Raw genomic sequence first — 20,274 nt, 5'->3', positions numbered from 1 at the left:
TTGCGCTCACAGGGCGCTGCCGCGTCACTCTGACGCGCCGCCGCGGTGCCTGCCGGGATTTGCAGTCTCCCGGAGCGGCGACGCGGAGTCCGGTGTTCCTCGACTCTTGGCGGTGGCGGCTGGTGTGGGCAAAGTCCTTTGCCTTCCTCGATGGCCTGAGAGGTAAGTGAAGCTGACTCTCGGTAGTGGCGGCGAATGCGTTGTGGTCTCCCCCGCTCTGCCGGGGTGCTCCTCCTTTTGTGCGTCTTGGTTTGCGCTCACAGGGCGCTGCCGCGTCACTCTGACGCGCCGCCGCGGTGCCTGCCGGGATTTGCAGTCTCCCGGAGCGGCGACGCGGAGTCCGGTGTTCCTCGACTCTTGGCGGTGGCGGCTGGTGTGGGCAAAGTCCTTTGCCTTCCTCGATGGCCTGAGAGGTAAGTGAAGCTGACTCTCGGTAGTGGCGGCGAATGCGTTGTGGTCTCCCCGCTCTGCCGGGGTGCTCCTCCTTTTGTGCGTCTTGGTTTGCGCTCACAGGGCGCTGCCGCGTCACTCTGACGCGCCGCCGCGGTGCCTGCCGGGATTTGCAGTCTCCCGGAGCGGCGACGCGGAGTCCGGTGTTCCTCGACTCTTGGCGGTGGCGGCTGGTGTGGGCAAAGTCCTTTGCCTTCCTCGATGGCCTGAGAGGTAAGTGAAGCTGACTCTCGGTAGTGGCGGCGAATGCGTTGTAGTCTCCCCCGCTCTGCCGGGGTGCTCCTCCTTTTGTGCGTCTTGGTTTGCGCTCACAGGGCGCTGCCGCGTCACTCTGACGCGCCGCCGCGGTGCCTGCCGGGATTTGCAGTCTCCCGGAGCGGCGACGCGGAGTCCGGTGTTCCTCGACTCTTGGCGGTGGCGGCTGGTGTGTGCAAAGTCCTTTGCCTTCCTCGATGGCCTGAGAGGTAAGTGAAGCTGACTCTCGGTAGTGGCGGCGAATGCGTTGTGGTCTCCCCCGCTCTGCCGGGGTGCTCCTCCTTTTGTGCGTCTTGGTTTGCGCTCACAGGGCGCTGCCGCGTCACTCTGACGCGCCGCCGCGGTGCCTGCCGGGATTTGCAGTCTCCCGGAGCGGCGACGCGGAGTCCGGTGTTCCTCGACTCTTGGCGGTGGCGGCTGGTGTGGGCAAAGTCCTTTGCCTTCCTCGATGGCCTGAGAGGTAAGTAAAGCTGACTCTCGGTAGTGGCGGCGAATGCGTTGTGGTCTCCCCCAAATGCATATTCTCCCCCAAAACTTGGAGAAACTGTTTCGCTAATACCAAAATACGTTGGTATGTTTAACCTAGTTTATTTCATGCTGATCCTTAAATCAAAAGAATACCTTGCTACCAGTAAGCGCCGTCAATGCTGGGCAGTGCAATAACACTACTACTTGGTGAAACCACGAGTCACAATGTAAATACTTACACAAAAGCTGCTAACAAGGCCCAGGTTGGGAATCAGATTTCCTACAATGTGTACCTGATAAATTCAGACTGCTCCGGGTCATACAGAGACATCAGCAGCTCCGAATCTTCACCAATGTTGCAGACAAAGTTCTTGAGGTTGACATATAGGCTGTAAGTGTGCATGGTGCTAAACAATGCCTGCCTTCGTACATCACCATTCTGCCGCAGGGACTGTAGAGGTAGAGAATGAAAAGAAGAGTTAAGTAAGGAAGCCTTGGGCTAAAACAGTGCAGCTTCTCTGCACTCCAAGGTAACTTTATTGGGAAAAAACATGAATTTGAGGGATAATATGGTGCTAATAATGTATATGCTAAAGGAGCTTGCAGTTGAAGTAAACAGTAACATTTGCATTAATAAAACTCTTTATAGGTTAAAAATCTGTCAATCAAAATGTTTCCATGAAAAATACAAGTTATAATAGTTTTTTCTTGATTCTGTACATACAGAAAAAACACAGTCCAAGAGAGGGATACAGAAAGGAAAAAACTGTGGCATATCATAGCCTGCTACAAAGATTAATGGAAATCGTTGTAGTGGGATTCAAGATAGCCTGGCTGATGAGGATTATGAATCCGAAACCGGTCCCAGGATGCTTGTTTCCGGTCCAGGGAAGACACCACTGGATTCAAGATAGCCTGGCTGATGAGGATTATGAATCCGAAACTGGTCCCAGGATGCTTGTTTCCGGTCCAGGGAAGACATGTCTGAACTGGGGTGGCTGAGTGAACTAAAGAATGGTGATGGATTAAACCCAGATCAGTTGACTGGGGGTGAGTGTTTGATTTGTTGAAACGCTCCGTCCATCATCCCCTTTTGTATCGAATCGTTGTAGTGGGGCCTGCCTTTCAGTGGTTTTCCAGCTTCCTGGAACAACGCACCCAAACTGTAAATCTGGGGAAATTTCACTCCAGAGCTAATCCTCTGAACAAAGGGGTGCCATAGGGATTGTGCCTTAGTTCCACGTTATTTAATATACATGTGGTTCCCCTGGCACAGATTATCAGAGATCACAGCTTTGTTCCTTTTTCATGTGCAGATGATACGCAGCACCTGTTCTCATTTGATAACTCGGATGATACTAAACAGAAGTTTGCAGAGGGCATGCACGCAATCTCCAACTGGATGTCAAAGAACTTTCTCCAGTTGAATGGCAACAAAACTGAAATCCTCCTTTTTGGCAAAGCTCAACCTCTCTGGTCCCTAGAGTGGTTGCCGGTAGAATTAGGCCCTGCTCCTGTGCCTACTAACAAGGCAAAAAACTAAGGAGTTTATTTGGACCCTTCTCTAGCTATGAAGAAGCAGGTGGCAGTCATGTCAGGTAGCTGTTTTGGTTTATTATAGTTCATATGGAGTGTGTTCGATCTTCTCCCCCTATCGGCACCCAAGACCCTGCTCCAAGCCCTCGTACTTAGAAGACTGGACTATTGTAACGCACTTCTGGGTGCAGCGAACAAGGGGACACCAGATAGGCTCCAGGTAGTGCTGAATATGGCAGCTCGACTGGATCTAAATCAACCACCCAGAACTCCTTCCCAGCCATTACTAAAAAGCCTACACTGGCTTCCCATTCGAAGCTGAATCAAGTTTAAAATGTGTTGTTTGATTCACAAAACTCTCAATTACAGTGGTCCAAGATACATGACCGATAGTCTTCTCCCCTATCATCCCAACAGACAGATACGTTCTAGTGGAAAGGCTCTGCTGGTGGTATCCCGGATCAACAAGCTCAGTGCGGGTGGCAATGCGTTTGCCTATGTAGCCACACGCCTTTGGAACAAACTCCCCTTTGCGCTACGCATGGGTCTTGATTTGCTTAAATTCAGAAAACTACTGAAAACTGAACTTTTTTTAGCCCGGCTATCTTACCACCTCTTTTTTTGTGTTTCGCTATTAGCGCGTAGATACCCCTGTAGGGGTGAGTCCTGCGCTATACAAACCCCCTCATTCATTCATTCAAATAACATTGCCTTCGTTAGAGCCGTTCTCATGGAGGCCTCCAAGACAGTAGATAGAGTTGGCCGTATGTACACCTAAAAAAAGATGAGGGTCAAATACAGACATTCTAGCAGAGGATTCTGGGCTGCGGGGAGTTGCAGAATGATTACACAAGAGGCACCATGGACGTCATTCAGGGGCCACCAGGGGTTGCAGCTACGACCCCTGGCTTGCCCCTTGCGACCCCTGGCACTGCCTTTGCAACCCCTGGCCTCAGAGGTGACAAAATCAGTGCCTGCAACACAGGGACAAGTCGTCCTATTGGACGTTGGTTGGAGCTCATTTTCCTGTTTTTCTGTCAATTTTTTGTATTACACAAATAGTAAATAACATTATTTATTATTAGATCAATAACATATCGATTATAATTTTCTTGTATATGACCCTATCTGGCAACTAAGAGAAGTAAAAAACATTATAAATGCATTTTATATGTGTGCTTGCAGGTGAGCGTGCTCATCTGATAGAGATTGTGTGAATGTGTGCGAGTCAAAGTAAAGGTCAAATGGTGCGTGCTGTCACTTCTGCTACCCCTGGAATTTTGGTGAATTGACGCTTATGAGAGGCAAGGATCATTTTGGGAAGGAAGGAGGCATTTTAGTGGACGAGAGGCTGGATGGAGGTTGAGGAAAAGGCAATTAAGCGGAAAACTCCTAAAAGAGGGGTCATGTGTCACATTGTCACTTTAATGAAAGACTTGCAGACAGTCATCATTGTGGAAAATGTGCATCGGAGAAGAGACGTTCTGGCTGCAGACCCAGGGAATGAGGAAAAGAGACACAGACCTTCCAAAGGACAGCACGAATGGAGAAGGGATTATAATGAAGTCCAACAAAGAGTGGGGAGAACAACACTGCACTGGAGGATACCAGTGATGAGGGAAGTAAAGACATAAACCAAAGCAACCCAAGTCTCACTGACAATGACAAATCCGGCCGCAATATGTTTGTTGTTTTATGCGTCTCAAGATTCGCGCCCAAAGCTCAGAACTTCTCCAAAGGATGCTCCCCTTGATTAGACTTTAGCATAAAACTGTTCTCCTTCTGCCGTGCTAAATATAGAAGGGCAATACTGCCTGCAGTATTTCTAGAGGATTATAAGAATTTACTCATGCATTTCCTGTATACTTCTGTACGATGAGAAATACCTCAGTGTGAGGGACAGGATGTTAAACCCTCTTTAAAAAAATAACTGTCTCTCTTTTAGGCCAGTGTAAACTTTGGCACATTGACAAGTGAGTCTGCAGAGGAGATTTCTGGTTGGCAGGAAGTCACATGAATGAATTGTCTGTATGTGGATAGAAGAAGCAAGATGAACTAGGACTTGAACTTCCTTCTAGATCTAACCAGAAGCCAATATAGCAAATTCCTGGGACATATGTTTATATGAGTTTTTGTACAACACTTATCAAAGAAAACCGTTTACAAGAACTCTCAGTTCTGGTAGGAAAAAGAACGAAGGTCCAGATAATTGAAACTCTAAAAAAGCTACTACTGAGAAAAAATGGCATATTCTTGGGGACAGTCATCATAAATGTCTGGGATTATACCAGAATACCTTCTCTTCCTGTATTCGTTCATCAATGCGTTGGGAGGCTGTCTCATGGTATCGAAAGAGTCGAATGGTGTTGGCCTGGTCTGGATCAATGATGTTCCCATTTTCATCTCGAACTACCAAATCAAGACCCAAAATTCTGAGAAGGAAGCACATTCCACAAGCGGTAAGAGATAATAAGACACAATAATATAACACATTTCAATTGGTTTAATTTAAGCAAGGAATACACTAATTAGTGCTACGGAGTACCACAGTTTTGGGATACAATACTCCTAAAACAGGTACTGTCAATGCCAATAAGTCTCGGCTAAAAGTGTCTAAGCTATCGGCTTTGCCAATACTTGTGACCACCCTCATGCAAACACAAGTTTTGAGATGCTTGCACAGACATCTTGGGATGGCTTTCCTGTTAAAGAGACTCCATTCAAACATGGCTGCTGTGCATCATGACTTAAGCGATACAAAAGGGGATGATGGACGGAGCGTTTGAGCAAATCAAACACTCGCCCCCAGTCAACTGATCTGGGTTTAATCCATCACCATTCTTTAGTTCACTCAGCCACCCCAGTTCAGACATGGCTATATGCATATCAGTCTGACCCTGTTCCTCATGGGAACAGTCCAGCCCGAACTGCCAAGCCATGTCTTCCCTGGATCGGAAACAAGCATCCTGGGACCGGTTTCGGATTCATGATCCTCATCAGCCAGGCTATCTTGAATCCAGTGGCCAAGTGAACAAGGGACTCACGTCTGAGCATACCCTGCCAACTTAGGGCGAACAAAGCGATACAAAAGGGGATGATGGACGGAGCGTTTGAGCAAATCAAACACTCACCCCCAGTCAACTGATCTGGATTTAATCCATCACCATTCTTTAGTTCACTCAGCCACCCCAGTTCAGACATGGCTATATGCAAATCAGTCTGACCCTGTGCCTCATGGGAACAGTCCAGCCCGAACTGCCAAGCCATGTCTTCCCTGGACCGGAAACAAGCATCCTGGGACCGGTTTCGGATTCATAATCCTCATCAGCCAGGCTATCTTGAATCCAGTGGCCAAGTGAACAAGGGATTCACGTCTGAGAATACCCTGCCAACTTAGGGCGAACAAAGCGATACAAAAGGGGATCATGTGCATTATGACTTAAGCACATGAATATATCATGACACAGACGTGTGCATGCATCGTGATATACAGCAGACATTTTAATTTACCGTTTGAACGTGGTGGGTATCTATGTTCAGAGTGGTTAAATAAAATGACAAAATAAAGTGAGAAAATGTACATGAAAGGTCCAGCAGCACTTGGGAGCTTCCGGGTAGTCATAAAACATTATAATTGAAAAAGCACTTACAACACAAGAAAAAGGTTCCCTGGAGTATTGAGTGGAAGGATATAACCCAACCATTCTGAAGGCTTTGGCACAGAAATGCACCTGGACAGTACAAACTCAAGAAACGGGTGGAAAGTCACCAGAGCAGGAAAGCGGGATAAAAAAAACAAGGCATCCAATCACATACAAAGGCCTGACTCAAAACCCACTCTAAGAATATGTAAGATATTGAAGACAACATTTCTTGCCAAGAGAGACAGCTACTGCTTTCAGTAGTTAAGATCTAAAAAGGAACAATTAATGAGTGCCTACAAAATTCCTTGCTCACATGAACATTTTTGTTTATTTGACCTACTCAAGACAAGCAAAAAAGAAATAAACTTCTTGGTTTATGTCTATTTTCCTAGACTATTACATAGCGGCTGTCAGAGAAAGAAGCATGGCAGTTAGATAATAAGCTGCTGAAAAACAATTAAGGAAACTTTTAATGTAATGTGCACTGTATGTGAGGTTCGTTCACCTCTGGGTCACAGAGAAGAGAGAATGGATGCTGTTAAAGATCTTGATAGTCTTAAATAGCTAAGAAAATCATGCACTTGTTGACAGGATATTTAACTTATTAGCAATCATGATAAAATGGTTATTAACATTGTATTGCGTTGCAAATTAATGCTTGACCTATTGAGAGTGCGAGATAGGGCCACCTATACATTATCCTCCACATCGGTAACACGTGGGACAGGGCTATCACAAAAGCACTCAATCGCCTGCCCTTTGCGCAGGACATGCCTCTTTGGGACACCGCCACATTTGCAACGATTGCCACAGCAATGTCAATGGAGACGTGGAAGAGAGGGGGATATTTAACAATGGCCGACCTACACCCAGAAAACCGATTTATCGCATCCGATGAGGATCAGGCGATATTTGAGCGCAAACGTAGGGCAATTTCTCCAATACGTAAAGTTAGCTCACACTGCTAAGGGATATGGACCTCTTACCCGGAGGCGAACATGGAGTGCAACACAATGGATATGCTGCTCGTCCTCCCGGGATACACACGTCTAATTTCTCATATATACCGGCCGGGAGTTGCAAGCAGACAAGCCAGCTACCTCATTACTAACCCAAAACGCATGGGGCCCTAGTAACGATAGGGTGCACTTTTCCTGTTTGCCCCACAGCGCACCTTTAAGTAGGTGCGCTGTGTGCAAACCGGAAAAGTGAGCCCTATCATGTAGAATGTGCTGCCCTTTAGGGCAGCCACGAACTTGAGCTGCTTCCGGGGCAGTTGATTCAAGAGGAATACAGAGCAGCTGTTTTAAAGCTGCTCTCTTGTTTCTCTGTGAAGGGGCAATCCGCCTTCACTTTAAAGAGGGATTTGAGATCCCTTTGCATGCGGGTGCAGTAAGTGACTACACCCACCTGCAAGGGGATGTCTGGGGGGTCCAGAGACCCCCTTTCCAACCTCAATTGGGATACCTTCCAGATGACGCACTGTCAGTGCGCCTCCTGACAGCTTCTTTGCCTCTGCGCTCGTGTCTAAAATACTGTGCGTGTGCAGAGGCAAAGCGATTCCCTCATTTGCATGGAGCCACACCCTCATACAATTGAGAGAACATCCTCTGCTGATCGCACTGGTGCTATAACATAACATAACGTGTATTTGTAATGTGCACATTCACCCGTAGGCCTCTTGGGGCTGAATAACATGATTATTGTTACCAAACTCAATGGTACTCATTTTATGGACTTCAGAAAGATGAAAGACTGAGTGGACCCGCCGGGATTTTAACCTGTGACCATGAGGTCAAACACACGCCCCTACAGTGAAAGCATTAATCTACTAAGCCACAAGACCTGGCTATACATGCGCCATTGCTATCGGTATTACAGAAGGGGCCTCACAGGTGTCTGCAGACCTTTATGTAATACAAAAGTGCCCCAGGGCACGCAAAGCGGGCACACATGCCTGTTGCACCCCTGAGGCACGTTCTGTAATACTGCAAATGGTACATGGTGCTGTAGGGAGAACTAACAGTCAAAGGCAGGACGTATGGGGATGAGTACATACGGCCTAATAATGCAAGATTCAAGCTTAGACAATACAAATATTTCCATTTGACATACTTCCGGCAAACCAACACACAATCGTTCCAACTATCCCGGGAAACTGCGGAAGTTGTGGACAGAGAGATGCAGGCTCCCTGCACATGACCTGCAATGCCACGTGATTCAAATCTTCTGGCAAAAGGTGGCCCGGACAAATGCACAAAGGGTGGCAGCACTCAAAGCTATATCCTAAATATCCTTCCTAGGGACAAAAAAAACAAAAACATATACAGATAAAATGTTTAAACTAGGCACAATACTAGCCAAGCAGCGCACAGACACACACTGGGCAAGCCCGAGAGCATTTGCGGATAGGAAAGGGACCTAATAGATTGGTCAACTGCGGAGGAGGCACACATGAGACTCGTAAGATGGGACAAAAAACTTGTAGATGACCTGATAACGTGAGCAGAGATGATACAAGAAATCTCAGACCTTCTAAGTTATAGGCCTCCGCAAATCAACATGGAAAATTTGAGGACTCAAGGGTAACATAGAGGCAGGAATCCTGAGTCACAAGGGGAAGGCAGGGAAGAAATGGGTTAGCCCACGGCATCAATGGGCGATTGAATGAATGAGAATTTGATACACGCTGATGAACTCATAAGGAAGAACCTGGGGCACGCAGTTGGACTTGAGTCGAATATTGTAATATTATGGGGGGTGGAGTATCTGATCTGTTACTTTTCTGGGAGGTTGAGTTCATGCGGCGGGAAACGGGGTAGACCTGGGGGCAACACAATGTAACAATACCATGACTAAAAAGAAATGCAGTTGTAAATGTAACCCATACGGATAACTGGTAACAGCATTTTTAACTCCTTTGTTTTCTCTTTTTATTTCCCTTTGTTTTGCTATGAAATAAGTAGATATCCTTTGCTTGCTTCCTGGGAGCAGGTCAAGTACAGTGAACAGTAGGGATCACAAATGGTGACATCAATTTAAGCACTAATAGGCATTGACAAAAAGCATACATTAGAATCAAGACAGACAAAGCAGTATGATAAAGCGTAACATATTGCGTTGGCACTTATAAATGAATCCACAATTTGAAATGCTCCAATCTTCCTATAGCAACAAAAGTTTAGATTTTTGTATATATTTTGTCTCTGTACTAAATATTTTATAATGTATTCATGTTTCATGTATACATGATTCTGTAGCTTTGCACAATGTTTTAGGATTCCATTCGTAGAAACTGCTAGGGGGGTGGGGTCCCTGATGCCCAGTAGTCATTCATTGAGGGCTCCCAAAAGTAAAAATGTTTGGGAGGTTCTTCTTTCACTCAATGGAAAGCAGGCAGACAATTAAGTTGGCTTCATTAATTTCTCACTGTCCTGCCATCGATCCTCAAATGGTCTAGTTGCACAGTTGTGCGTGTCTCCACACACATTGCCCTGTCAGTGGACAACTAAAATCTGATTGCCCAATTTTTCTATGATAAAGTCTATCATCTCTATACCTATGCTACGTTCCCTCAGGACGTTAGGGGGGCTGCTTGTCCTGAATCCTGGTTTACTCCATCAGATTCCAGGAATGGCTTTGTCTCTGACAGAGCTGCAGACTCTGTTACCTAAAGTAAAGTCTGGTGCACTAACTGATTTGGCCTCACCTACGATTCTGGAGTGGGGCACGGAGGCTATCCTTCAGGGGTCTTGCAACCTGCTTAACCTGTCTTTCTCGACAGGTTAGATTCTCTTGAAATGGAAACATGCCTTTGTCGTCCCTCTTTTAAAAAAACCTACATTGGATCCATATAAGCCAGAAAACTTTAGACCTATTTCCCTGCTTCCGTTCTTTTCTAAAGTAGCGGAAAAATATATTAACCCCTTCGACGCTCATGAAGAGCCCAGCTTGTCATGGAGAGACCATTGATTTAAATGGAAATTACATTGACCCCATGAACATGCCTTAGCATCCAAGTGGTTAATCATCAGCTGATGAAATCTATTGAGTCTAAAGATTTTTTGCAGGAGACTCAATCTGGTTTCCATCCTCAGTACAGCAAGGAATCTGCATTGTTGTTAGCTTATGAGTCTCTTAGACTAATTTCTGATGAGGGCAACACCACTGCTTTGATTATGCGGGACCTAAGTGCAACGCTTGATGCAATATCCCATGGCCTTCTGCTTGAACAGCTCTGCTTGTACGGTATCGGTGACACTGCTTTGAGATAGCTGGCTTCCTTTCTTCATAACCGTACCTTGTAGGTAGAGCAACAGCCTTACTCATCAAGGGTTTTTCCGCTACAGCAGGGAGTACCACAGGGCTTAGCACTGAGCTCACCGTTGTTTAATCTTTATATGCGCCCCCTAGCTGATGTGATCGAGCGTTAGGGCTTTAAAATTGTGTCATACGTCAGTGACACACAGCTTATTATTACTTTGACGCAGGATGAGGGTTTTGGGCTGCTTATTTTTGATCCTGTCTCATCAGATTGGCAGAATGGATGGATCACAGTTGCCTCAAACTGTATGCTGGGAAAATCGAGGTCTGGTTCTGGTGAAAAAATCCTCTATCTGGTCCACAGCATGGTGTCCAGTTCTACTAGGACCGGTCCCGATTAAAAAACAGAAAGGTAAAAATCTCAGCGTCTTGTTTGACACCAATCTTACCTTTGACAATCAGATATCCACCCTTGCTGGTACCGGTTGTGTCATCCTGATAATGCTGCAGAAGATTCTAGGTCTTCTCCCAGAAGCCACCAGGAAAACAGGGTTCCAGGCCATGATCACATCACAACTGGACAACTGGAATGTACTATATTTAGGTACTACCATAGGAAGATTAAGGAAGCCTCAAAAGGCACAGAATGCTGCTGCATACTTGCTACCAGACATCCCAAGACACTCTTCTATGGGCCAAGTAATTGCAAAGCTTTACTGCTTGCAATGAGGAAGAGATTGGCTTCTAAAGCTTTATGCTTCTGCCATCAAATTTTTAACAATCAAAAAAATCAAGTGGAGAGTGGATCACTTGATACTACAGCACCAGGGTTCTTTTGGAGACCTTTTTAAAAACTCCTCATACACGCACGTAAGTGAAGAGGTGGTATATCTTGATTCTCCACCATTATACGTAGAGTGGGTGCATCATCATAGGGCTTTTATACAGTTGTATGCAACCTCCACCCGGAGGTAACCACTGGCATTTGTAGCAGTGTCCAGAAATAGTGCTCCCAAAAAAAATAAAAAAATAATAACAATAAAGTGGTGAGTCGAAAAATCCTTGGATCAACAAAGGAAATCTTTAATAAAATAAGTGATTCAAGAATTATTAAAAGGATTATTCTGTATAGATGTGGATCGTGTAACTGGATCCACTATACGTAAATTCGTTCAAGATTGGTCGACATGTTTCAGCTCCACTATGCCCAGCCGGGTCTAAGGGGCTTTCTTCAGGACCGAGATGTCAATTTAAAATACTTGGACAATTTGTGTAGTACAGCAGTGGTTCAGTTTTCCACTCTATCGTTTGTAAGGACAGTAGTACCTCTCAAGTCTGTAGATAATACTTCCTTCAGGGGTTGAGAAACTCTCCTCCTTCGCCAGCTCTCAGGGATTTCCTTGCTTGTGCTGACGCTACCCCCGGAAGTGTTTCTGGACACTGCTACAAATGCCAGTGGTTACCTTCGGGTGGAGGTTGTATACGACTGTATAAAAGCCCTATGATGATGCACCCACGCTACGTATAACGGTGGAGAATCAAGATATACCACCACATCCCTTACGTGCGTGTGCGAGGGTTTTTTAAGAAGGTCTCTAAAAGAACCCTGGTGCTTTAGTATCGAGTGATCCACTCTCCACTTGATTTTTTGATTGTACAGCCTGGAAGCTGAGTGGATCTATAAATTCTACCTCCCCACTTTGATTTATGAATAAAATTTTGAACAACAAGACCCCTGCTATCTGCATTCTCTGGTTAAGGACTATCGCCCTTCCAGAAGTCTTAGATCTTCTCAAGCGGTGCTCACAATAGTTTTAACTGCGGAAAAAGCACGTATGGAAAGTTGTTCTTTCAGTTTCCTGGACCCTAAACTGTGGAATACTCTCCATCTTGTCTGAGATTAGAATGCTCAGAACCAGCCTTCCGGAAAAAGCTAAAGACGTGGCTTTTTCAGGTTAGCATAGATTAGATCTCTCTTTTTAGTTCAGGCCTTCCTGGTGTATGAATCTGTGTAAGTTTAACATAACATAACACTGCAACTGCACTGTACCTGTTGCCATAGTCAATCTTCGCAGTGACTTTCTTTTTCAATTCGGCCAGTTCATCCTTGGGAAGCGTGCCGGACAGGATCTGGGACCGCCACTCAATCAGGCTGTACGTCATCTGCTGCACGTGTCGGAACAGCGTCTTGTCATCATTCTAAAAGAATGGACAAACAAATGGTAAATTGGTAGCAGCACCATGGAAGAACTGAAAGTTCCACTATCAGTAGCAATAAGTATCTTGCTGGTAGGAAAAATGTGTCAGACATAGATGCTATCTACATAATATGACCTGCAGGCAAACACGATGCAACTGAAAATCAAGCATTGGCAAGCCAATTGATCTGGTGTTGACTTCCAGTCTTTTGGCTTTCTCAATGCTTGTTTTGGCTTTGTCGTGTTTTTGTAAAACTATGTTTCTAAGGGAGCAGCTGGCCCTCGTCGTTAAAAACCAAAAACAATTTGCTAAAAGAAAAAGAAAATGTTTTGGGTTTCAAAAAGCAAGCATTGTCATCGTAGTCCCTGCCAATGAAAGGAACTACTTTGGTATAAATTGTCTCTCAGTAAAGTTAGTCAATGGATGAAGTGGGTTTTGGCCCATGATGTATGCTTCAGAGGGCAATGGAAAATGTGAATTGCACTACAACAGGGCAACATATGAAGAGGACTCTCTGATAGCCCAAGAAAGTAAATATAGTATATGTATAATTTTAGTAAAATCAAAAGTTCTTGGCTAACACCAGAACTAGTAAGAACCTCTTACCATTCACTTCTAGCATGTCAATCCAAACATTTAACAATCAGGTTTTCTTTTTTAAACACAAAAAACAGATATGTTTCCTGAGAAATGTACAAAGGGCAAATTACCTTTATATACCCTTTTTTGGCACACCAATATTTGCACAGCGAGCGATGGTACCATACATAGACAGATTCTTGCTCTTCTTTGCTGCTCCAATAAACGGTAACAGTCTCAACGCACGCAAAGATTTGTTGGGGTAGGTACAAAATAAGCTTTTTACCTTAAGCTGTGTTATATTTCAAGAACACAGTCCATTCCTCTGTGCTTGTTGAAAGGTATGTTCTTAATTCTGTTGTTTTGATCACTAAGTACATTCCAAGAAGTAATATCAATTTTCATGTATGAGATTATTATTTTATGGATTGCTTGCATCCTTCCTTATTCTTAGATTGCAGCCAAATTACCCCGGTTTCATTGTCAACATGTAAATTGCCCTTTTCGTATCATCAAGATGCCTGTGGTAGAGCTCCTCAAAACATTTCCTTCACAAAGATCCAGTCAAAACAATGTTTTATGTTTACCAGGTTATGCCATTTTAGTGTCAGCCATGGATAGAGTATTACACTTTCCACATACCTCGAGAACATTTCCATTAAAGGATTCATGTGCCCCCTGTCTTCCAACTGCAGATAGATGGGGTGAAGAAACCTCTCAAAATGTGTCATGCATGAATCCATACCCGACTGCTACTTTTACCCGAACAACGGAGGGTATTTCTCGGTATTTGGTATCGACAGCAGTAAGGAGCTCAGGAAGGGTACAGTCAAGTGGCTAAATTGCTGACCTTCACAAAGTAGAAGCCTAGGTTCTATAACATGATTTAGCTTCTAACAAGCATCACTTTATCTTTCAGCTCCTTAAATTGTAAAAATATTTAATGGTAACGTGTGCATTGCAATATTGTATGCTATGTATTGGTCTACAAATTACCGATCACCTCTCTGGGTCCGATTCACAAAATTTACACTTGCAAGCTTATGCTTACATAAATTTGTACCTTTTCTTGGAATTCTCATATATCTCCAGGAGTGTTACTAGAATGAGACAGTTGAATAGTTGTGGGAACATTTATCTCACATATGTAGTGTACAGAAACATATTTCCACTTTTCAGGATTGATGTTTTTCATAGTTTCTCTACAGGTAGAGTTTTGTTTTATCTGTAGAGAGGCCCATTTACCTGCAGTCCCACAACTTTTAGGATTGTTCCCTGTGAAATCCTATTTTAGATAAAGACTTACTCTTGCTTTGAGTAAATCTTAAACCAATTCCACAGTAGTAATATGTTTGACAAACGATTGTGAACACACATAAACCTAGATGTTTGTAGGTGTTTACTTGCTTTGACAGGTAACTCCGCCCTCGAACTCCCACAAACCACTCATGCGAGTTGATTTATCAACAGAAAAAAATGCAACCACAATAGCGAAATTGTAATTGTCAGTAAAATCTGTTGGCTAGAGCAAATTTATGTTTGATGAATCACTAACATGAAGTTGTACTCGCAGTTGATGATATTTATGTAGAACAAATACCTTTTTTTAATCTAGTCCACTAACATTTTTGTCTCTAATGCTCAATTAACGTACGACTTTGCAACCTATCATCTTTGTGAAAGAAATGCTCAATAAGTAAACTAATACATTTATCATATGAGCATCAAAGCACAGGAGACAAATTACAATTTAAATGTCTTACTTCAATGAAAAATGACTTATGTTTATAGATGTTTTGGAAATTGATATGTAAGGGCTGGAGACTGCCCAACCATAATATGCTTTTGCTTTCACAATTTAAATCTGAATGTCTCTGTAGAAACTTGTGAGTAAAGTCACCAGTGGAAAATGCTGTGATGTTTCAACCGAGATACGGGATTCAACCCAGTTCAAGGGAAATAAGGTAGTGGTACTTTTACTGTACGCCTAAAAATCCCTCGTTCACTATAGCTTCTTACCTAGTAAATATTTGTTTGCCAACATTCATCATGCTGCCTTACATTTCTTTCAATGTTTAATTATTTATGCTAGGTATAAATAGTATTATGAGTCGATAGTGTCCAAGCAGAAGGGATGAATTGAAACATGTAATTTAAATTTAACTCTAGACAAGACAATGTAGCTCACTTGAAAGTGTTTGTGTGTGGTGAGAGAGAGAGAGAGAAGTCATCTGGTGTCAAGGAGCTGCAAGAGAAGCTAGAGGGCTCCACAGTTTGAGTTGTGGGCCTTGTGAGGTTGTGTGCACACGAAGGAGAAGTGGGGACTGAGTAGTAGGTGCCAGATCACCCTTCAAATGAGCCTGCTGGCATGTGTCATATACTTTTGTATCAGGGAACAAGGGACAGTGGTCTTCCCACCTGCATTAACTTTTTCACTTGGAGACCAAGGAGTGATGAAACTGTGTTATAATTAAGGGCGTAGAGTTCTGAAACTATCAGTGCTTGCAAACATTAGCCTCTCAATTAGGCAGCAGTCTGTTAACTTTGCAGATGTCTGCATGAGTTGATGGTGGTTTCAGTGAGTGGAGAATCCACATTTGCACAAGGAAAGCTGAGCACATCTAACAGAAATAAGACTAACTCCACTAAAGTCATTTCACACTGTGCTCAGAACAACTGATGGCTGACACTGATTGGAAACTGTCTAGTTATCTGTGAAAGACTTGCGTTGGAATTTCAATACATATTAAGCTACAACAACATTTAATATCGGAAATAAGATGCTTGGGGTTGATGAAGATCAAAAACCCAGCAGACTGTAAGCCTGAGCTGAAAGGAAAACCAAGGGATCACAGGTGTAGACACATTTCAGATACAATAAACTTGGAGCATGCTGGAAGGGGTAGGTGGTCAACCTGAGACTTTTTTGAAAAACATGGTGTGTGGGTAATAATTAAGCATAATTAAACTTAGATGAGTAACTTACAACATAGAGCTTGTGCCAGATGACAGCCCACTCTCGCAGCGTGGTGGTGAGTTCTTGAACAAGGGGAACCTCGCTGGGAATGACCGTTTCGTGCTTCCTAAAAAGTAAAAGAGGTTCAGGATGGCCCATCAACAGAGGTCCCATGGCAAGAAGACTAACCAATATCTTGCACTTCAGTTTATTCATGCCAGCCTGCTGCTGCGCAAGGGATATCACATTTCTACATAGTTGCACGTCGTACCTTTCTTTTGTTCCATATGTAGGCTGTGGCTGCTCACATGATTTGTCTTGGTGAACTAAGGACCAAAGGCCTATCAGGAAATTAAGCTAGACATTTGATTGCTCCGTCAATAACTACCTGATTTATCAGTGGCTACCTGCCTCTGGGGCCTTAAGATTTTTCCGTAGTCCAATCTCCCACAACAGACAGGTTCTGACTTATATGAACTGGTCAACCAAATACTCCAAGGCTCTTTTGGACCCGGCCATCTGCCTCGAGGTACAGCCTGGTTGCACTCCACCTCTCTCCCTGCTGTTGGATTTGCTTTTCGTCTCGCCTCTCCACTAATTTCACACACGCGCCTTACTGCACTCATTTTCTCTCTCTCTCTCATGTGCCTGCTTCTGTTGCTTCTGACTCTCTCTCTCACCCTTTTCCCTCTGTCATGTCACGTGCTGTCCACTCGCGCACACGTCTTTTGTGCCTCCTTTATGGGCTCTCGCATTGAGCCCATCTGCCTAATGCACTCACGGTCTTTTTGACCCTCATCTCGCACTCTCCGCCATTGTCGCTTCTCTATGCTCTCACTTGTGCTTTCATTTCATTCTCACTTCACCTCGTTTTTGTGCCCGTTTGTGCTTTGCCTCGTTCTTGTGCCCAGGACTGTTTTTCTCCTCCTTTTGCTTCCATTTCTCCCCTATCTCTAGTCTAGGGACTCTCCCACCCTTCATTCCCACGGTTTCCCATCTCCACCCTTCCCTTTCTCCTTATCGGTTTCTCCCGCATCTTTCAGGTGCCTTCTCCTGCCTTCTGCTTCCAATCCATCCCTAGCCCCACCCGCATACCTTCCCCTCCCAGGATCTACTTAACGGCGACCACTTTGCGCTCTGCCAAAGGCAAGCCCATCTGCATTCGTCCATGCCTGGACTATGCCCAGCGTTACGAACCCTGGTCCACCTGACCTCTGCCTCTACACATCCTCAGACCTAAAAGCACGCAACATCGAATGCTGCCGCGACAGGTGCCATCGCGCTACACCTCACTCCACGGCAGGACGTTTTCATATGCTCATTGTCACTTTCAGATCTCTCTGTAAGCATGTCACCGAGGTTTCATACCTCATCAACAGGCACTCCCCGGACATCCTTTTTCTCACAGAAACCTGGCTCAACCCTGCATTCAACCTAGCCATCAACTCGGCAGTCCCGCCAGGCTACATGATCGCCCACCAGGACAGGCACCACATACCCAGAGGAGGCCTTGCAATCATTCTTAGAGAGCCCATCAGCTACATCACTTCCACTGAGGAACCCACCGCGTTCATGGAACATATGCATTTTGACTACAAGTCAGCCACACCACGACCATCGCAAACACCCTTGCACACTGACCACCTTCAGCAAACTCCTCACTGACATCATCGCCAATTAATTCTTACTGCTCAACGACTTCAACCTTCATCTCGATGCACCCCAACTCGAACGCCCTTCACAAGGGCCTTGCAACATCAGACTCACACAGCTCTTCCAAGACCCGGCCCACAACGCAGGACACCCCCTCGGACCCGCCTTCTCAGCTAGCAACAAGGTCCCTTCATTTACCTCTCCCCGCTCACATGGATGGACCACTCATTGTACACTTCAACACACTACACTCCGGAAAGACGTACCCAGCCGGCAACCTCAGACACAGCTGAAACAAGATAGCAAAGGCGGACTCGACTCACATCGTCAAATGCAACCATCCTGTCCTCACCAACCACCTACAGAACAACATAGCCATGTTCAACAACTAGATCTCAGGCTGCACCAACCTCACTGGCTCCCCTGAAGGGAGTCTGGCAAAGAAGAACAAACATGCAAGCCTGCTGGTACACATAATACCTAGGAAACTCCAAGCATTATTGTAAGCAGCTGGAGAGGAGTTGAGAACCAGCTAAGACAGCACCATAAGAGGCACCTACAAATCCACGCTCAGAAGATATCATGCCCAGATTAAAGCAGCCAGGAAAGCAGCCCTCGCACTGTGAGAGGAATCCTGCTACAAATCTGGCAAAGAACTCTCCAACATAGTTAGAGAATTCTTCAAACCCACGGCAGCCACCAACACATCACCGGACCTCTGCAACAACCTCTCGGAGTTTTTCCATTATAAAATACACAAGATCTAGAGTAATTTGAAACCCCAACCCACCTCAGAAGCCCTCATCGGATCACTGCCCATGCCAAGAACATCCACATCCATCAACTAACAGACTGAAGCCTCTCACCACAGAAGGCACCACAGGAATTTTGAAGACCATCCATTCAGGTGCCTTGACTGACCCCTGCCCACACCATATCTATAACTTGGGAGGAACACTGATCAGCGCCAACCTCATGAGGATCAGCAACACCTCCATCCATAGCAGAACCAAGCAAGTCAGCAGGACGATCCTCAGGACCTGACCATCTCTACTCAATTTACGCAAGAAACTGAAGATCTGTTGGTTCAATAGGGAGCTCTGCCTGACCTTGGCTCCTGCTCCAGCGCCTGGATACTCTCACAGGTCATAGATTACGCACTACAAATCACTTTAACATAACAGAGTCCATGAGAAGACTGAACAACTAGTTACAAGTGTGGAATCACTGACATCTTGATTTCTAGAGAGCCAGCCCATCTCCGTTTTCCTTGCTTAAACTCGTCCTTCGCCTCTTCCTTGCAAGAAATATTATCCTTATTATTACACAGGGCGGTGTTTGTACCTGGAAGACATCTGAGGACAATCGAGTGCATGTGTGATGTCACTTAACCTCCCTAATACAAGCAAACAAAAAACAAAAAAAGACTCCATCTTCAACCTCATTGATGCACTCAATGTGGTAGAGCATGTCACACACCCAACACATTCCATTGACCACATCTTCAACACTGCCTTCTCAACATTACCAACAATCCATGCAAACCACCAAGGCAATGCAAACCACCAAGGCAATGCAAACCACTAATCCAATGTAAACCACCCTTATGCTTGGGCAGAACCGACCACTTGACCATTCCTATCTCTCCGCTCAGCATCCTACCAACTAACCAAGGTCAACACGAAAGAGAAGATCAAGCCTTCAAATTCTTCAGAGACTTATCCATAGGCGAACTAATGCTTGAACTCGTCTCTCACCATATCAACTCCACATCTGACGACAGAACCATTCTAAACATTTTCAACAATTTATTTTTAAAGATATTTGAACATCGGCAGCCTATTCACAACACAAAAGTGCAAGCCAAAGCCTTCAACACCCTCATGCTCTAAAGACCTTGCTGACAATAAACAATCCATCTGCAGAGAGGACTGAAAATGGATGAAAAACAGAACTCCAGAGCACCTCTTGATACTGAAGTTCCTTCCCACAACAGTCAGCTAGCTCATCACATCAACCCAAGCAAAGTACTACACCAACTCTATTAATGAAGCCCCCAACAGAAGTAGAACGCAGTTCAAGACAATCAAGCACTGCATCAACTTCCTCCGGGTCCACTTATTCCTCACTCCACAGAAAACTGCAAAGCCATTAACGATTCCGTGAAAAAATAAACATGATCCAACACCACACCATGACACCAAGCCTGTTTCAAACACCCACCTCTTCCCTTAAAATCCAGCAATCATCAGCCTTCAAAGGACTAACTCT

The 20,274-nt window shown here is 44.8% G+C and overlaps 1 protein-coding gene across 1 annotated transcript in view; it reads right to left on the bottom strand.

The window, feature by feature from the left end:
• The window catches only part of DOCK5 (dedicator of cytokinesis 5), an 852,732-nt gene that overhangs the window by 570,106 nt on the left and 262,352 nt on the right, over positions 1-20,274 (bottom strand). The window contains exons 5-8 of the mRNA XM_078666602.1: positions 16,381-16,477; positions 12,667-12,815; positions 5,006-5,141; positions 1,467-1,624 (exon numbers count right to left, since the gene is read on the bottom strand). Of these exons, the coding sequence (XP_078522728.1) occupies positions 1,467-1,624; positions 5,006-5,141; positions 12,667-12,815; positions 16,381-16,477 (540 nt within the window). The remainder of the gene's footprint in view (positions 1-1,466; positions 1,625-5,005; positions 5,142-12,666; positions 12,816-16,380; positions 16,478-20,274) is intronic.

The sequence above is a fragment of the Lissotriton helveticus genome, chromosome 11 (genome assembly GCF_964261635.1).
Source record: "Lissotriton helveticus chromosome 11, aLisHel1.1, whole genome shotgun sequence".
In the NCBI taxonomy this organism is placed as follows: Eukaryota; Metazoa; Chordata; class Amphibia; order Caudata; family Salamandridae; genus Lissotriton; species Lissotriton helveticus.
This window is presented reverse-complemented; position numbering and strand designations above follow the sequence as displayed.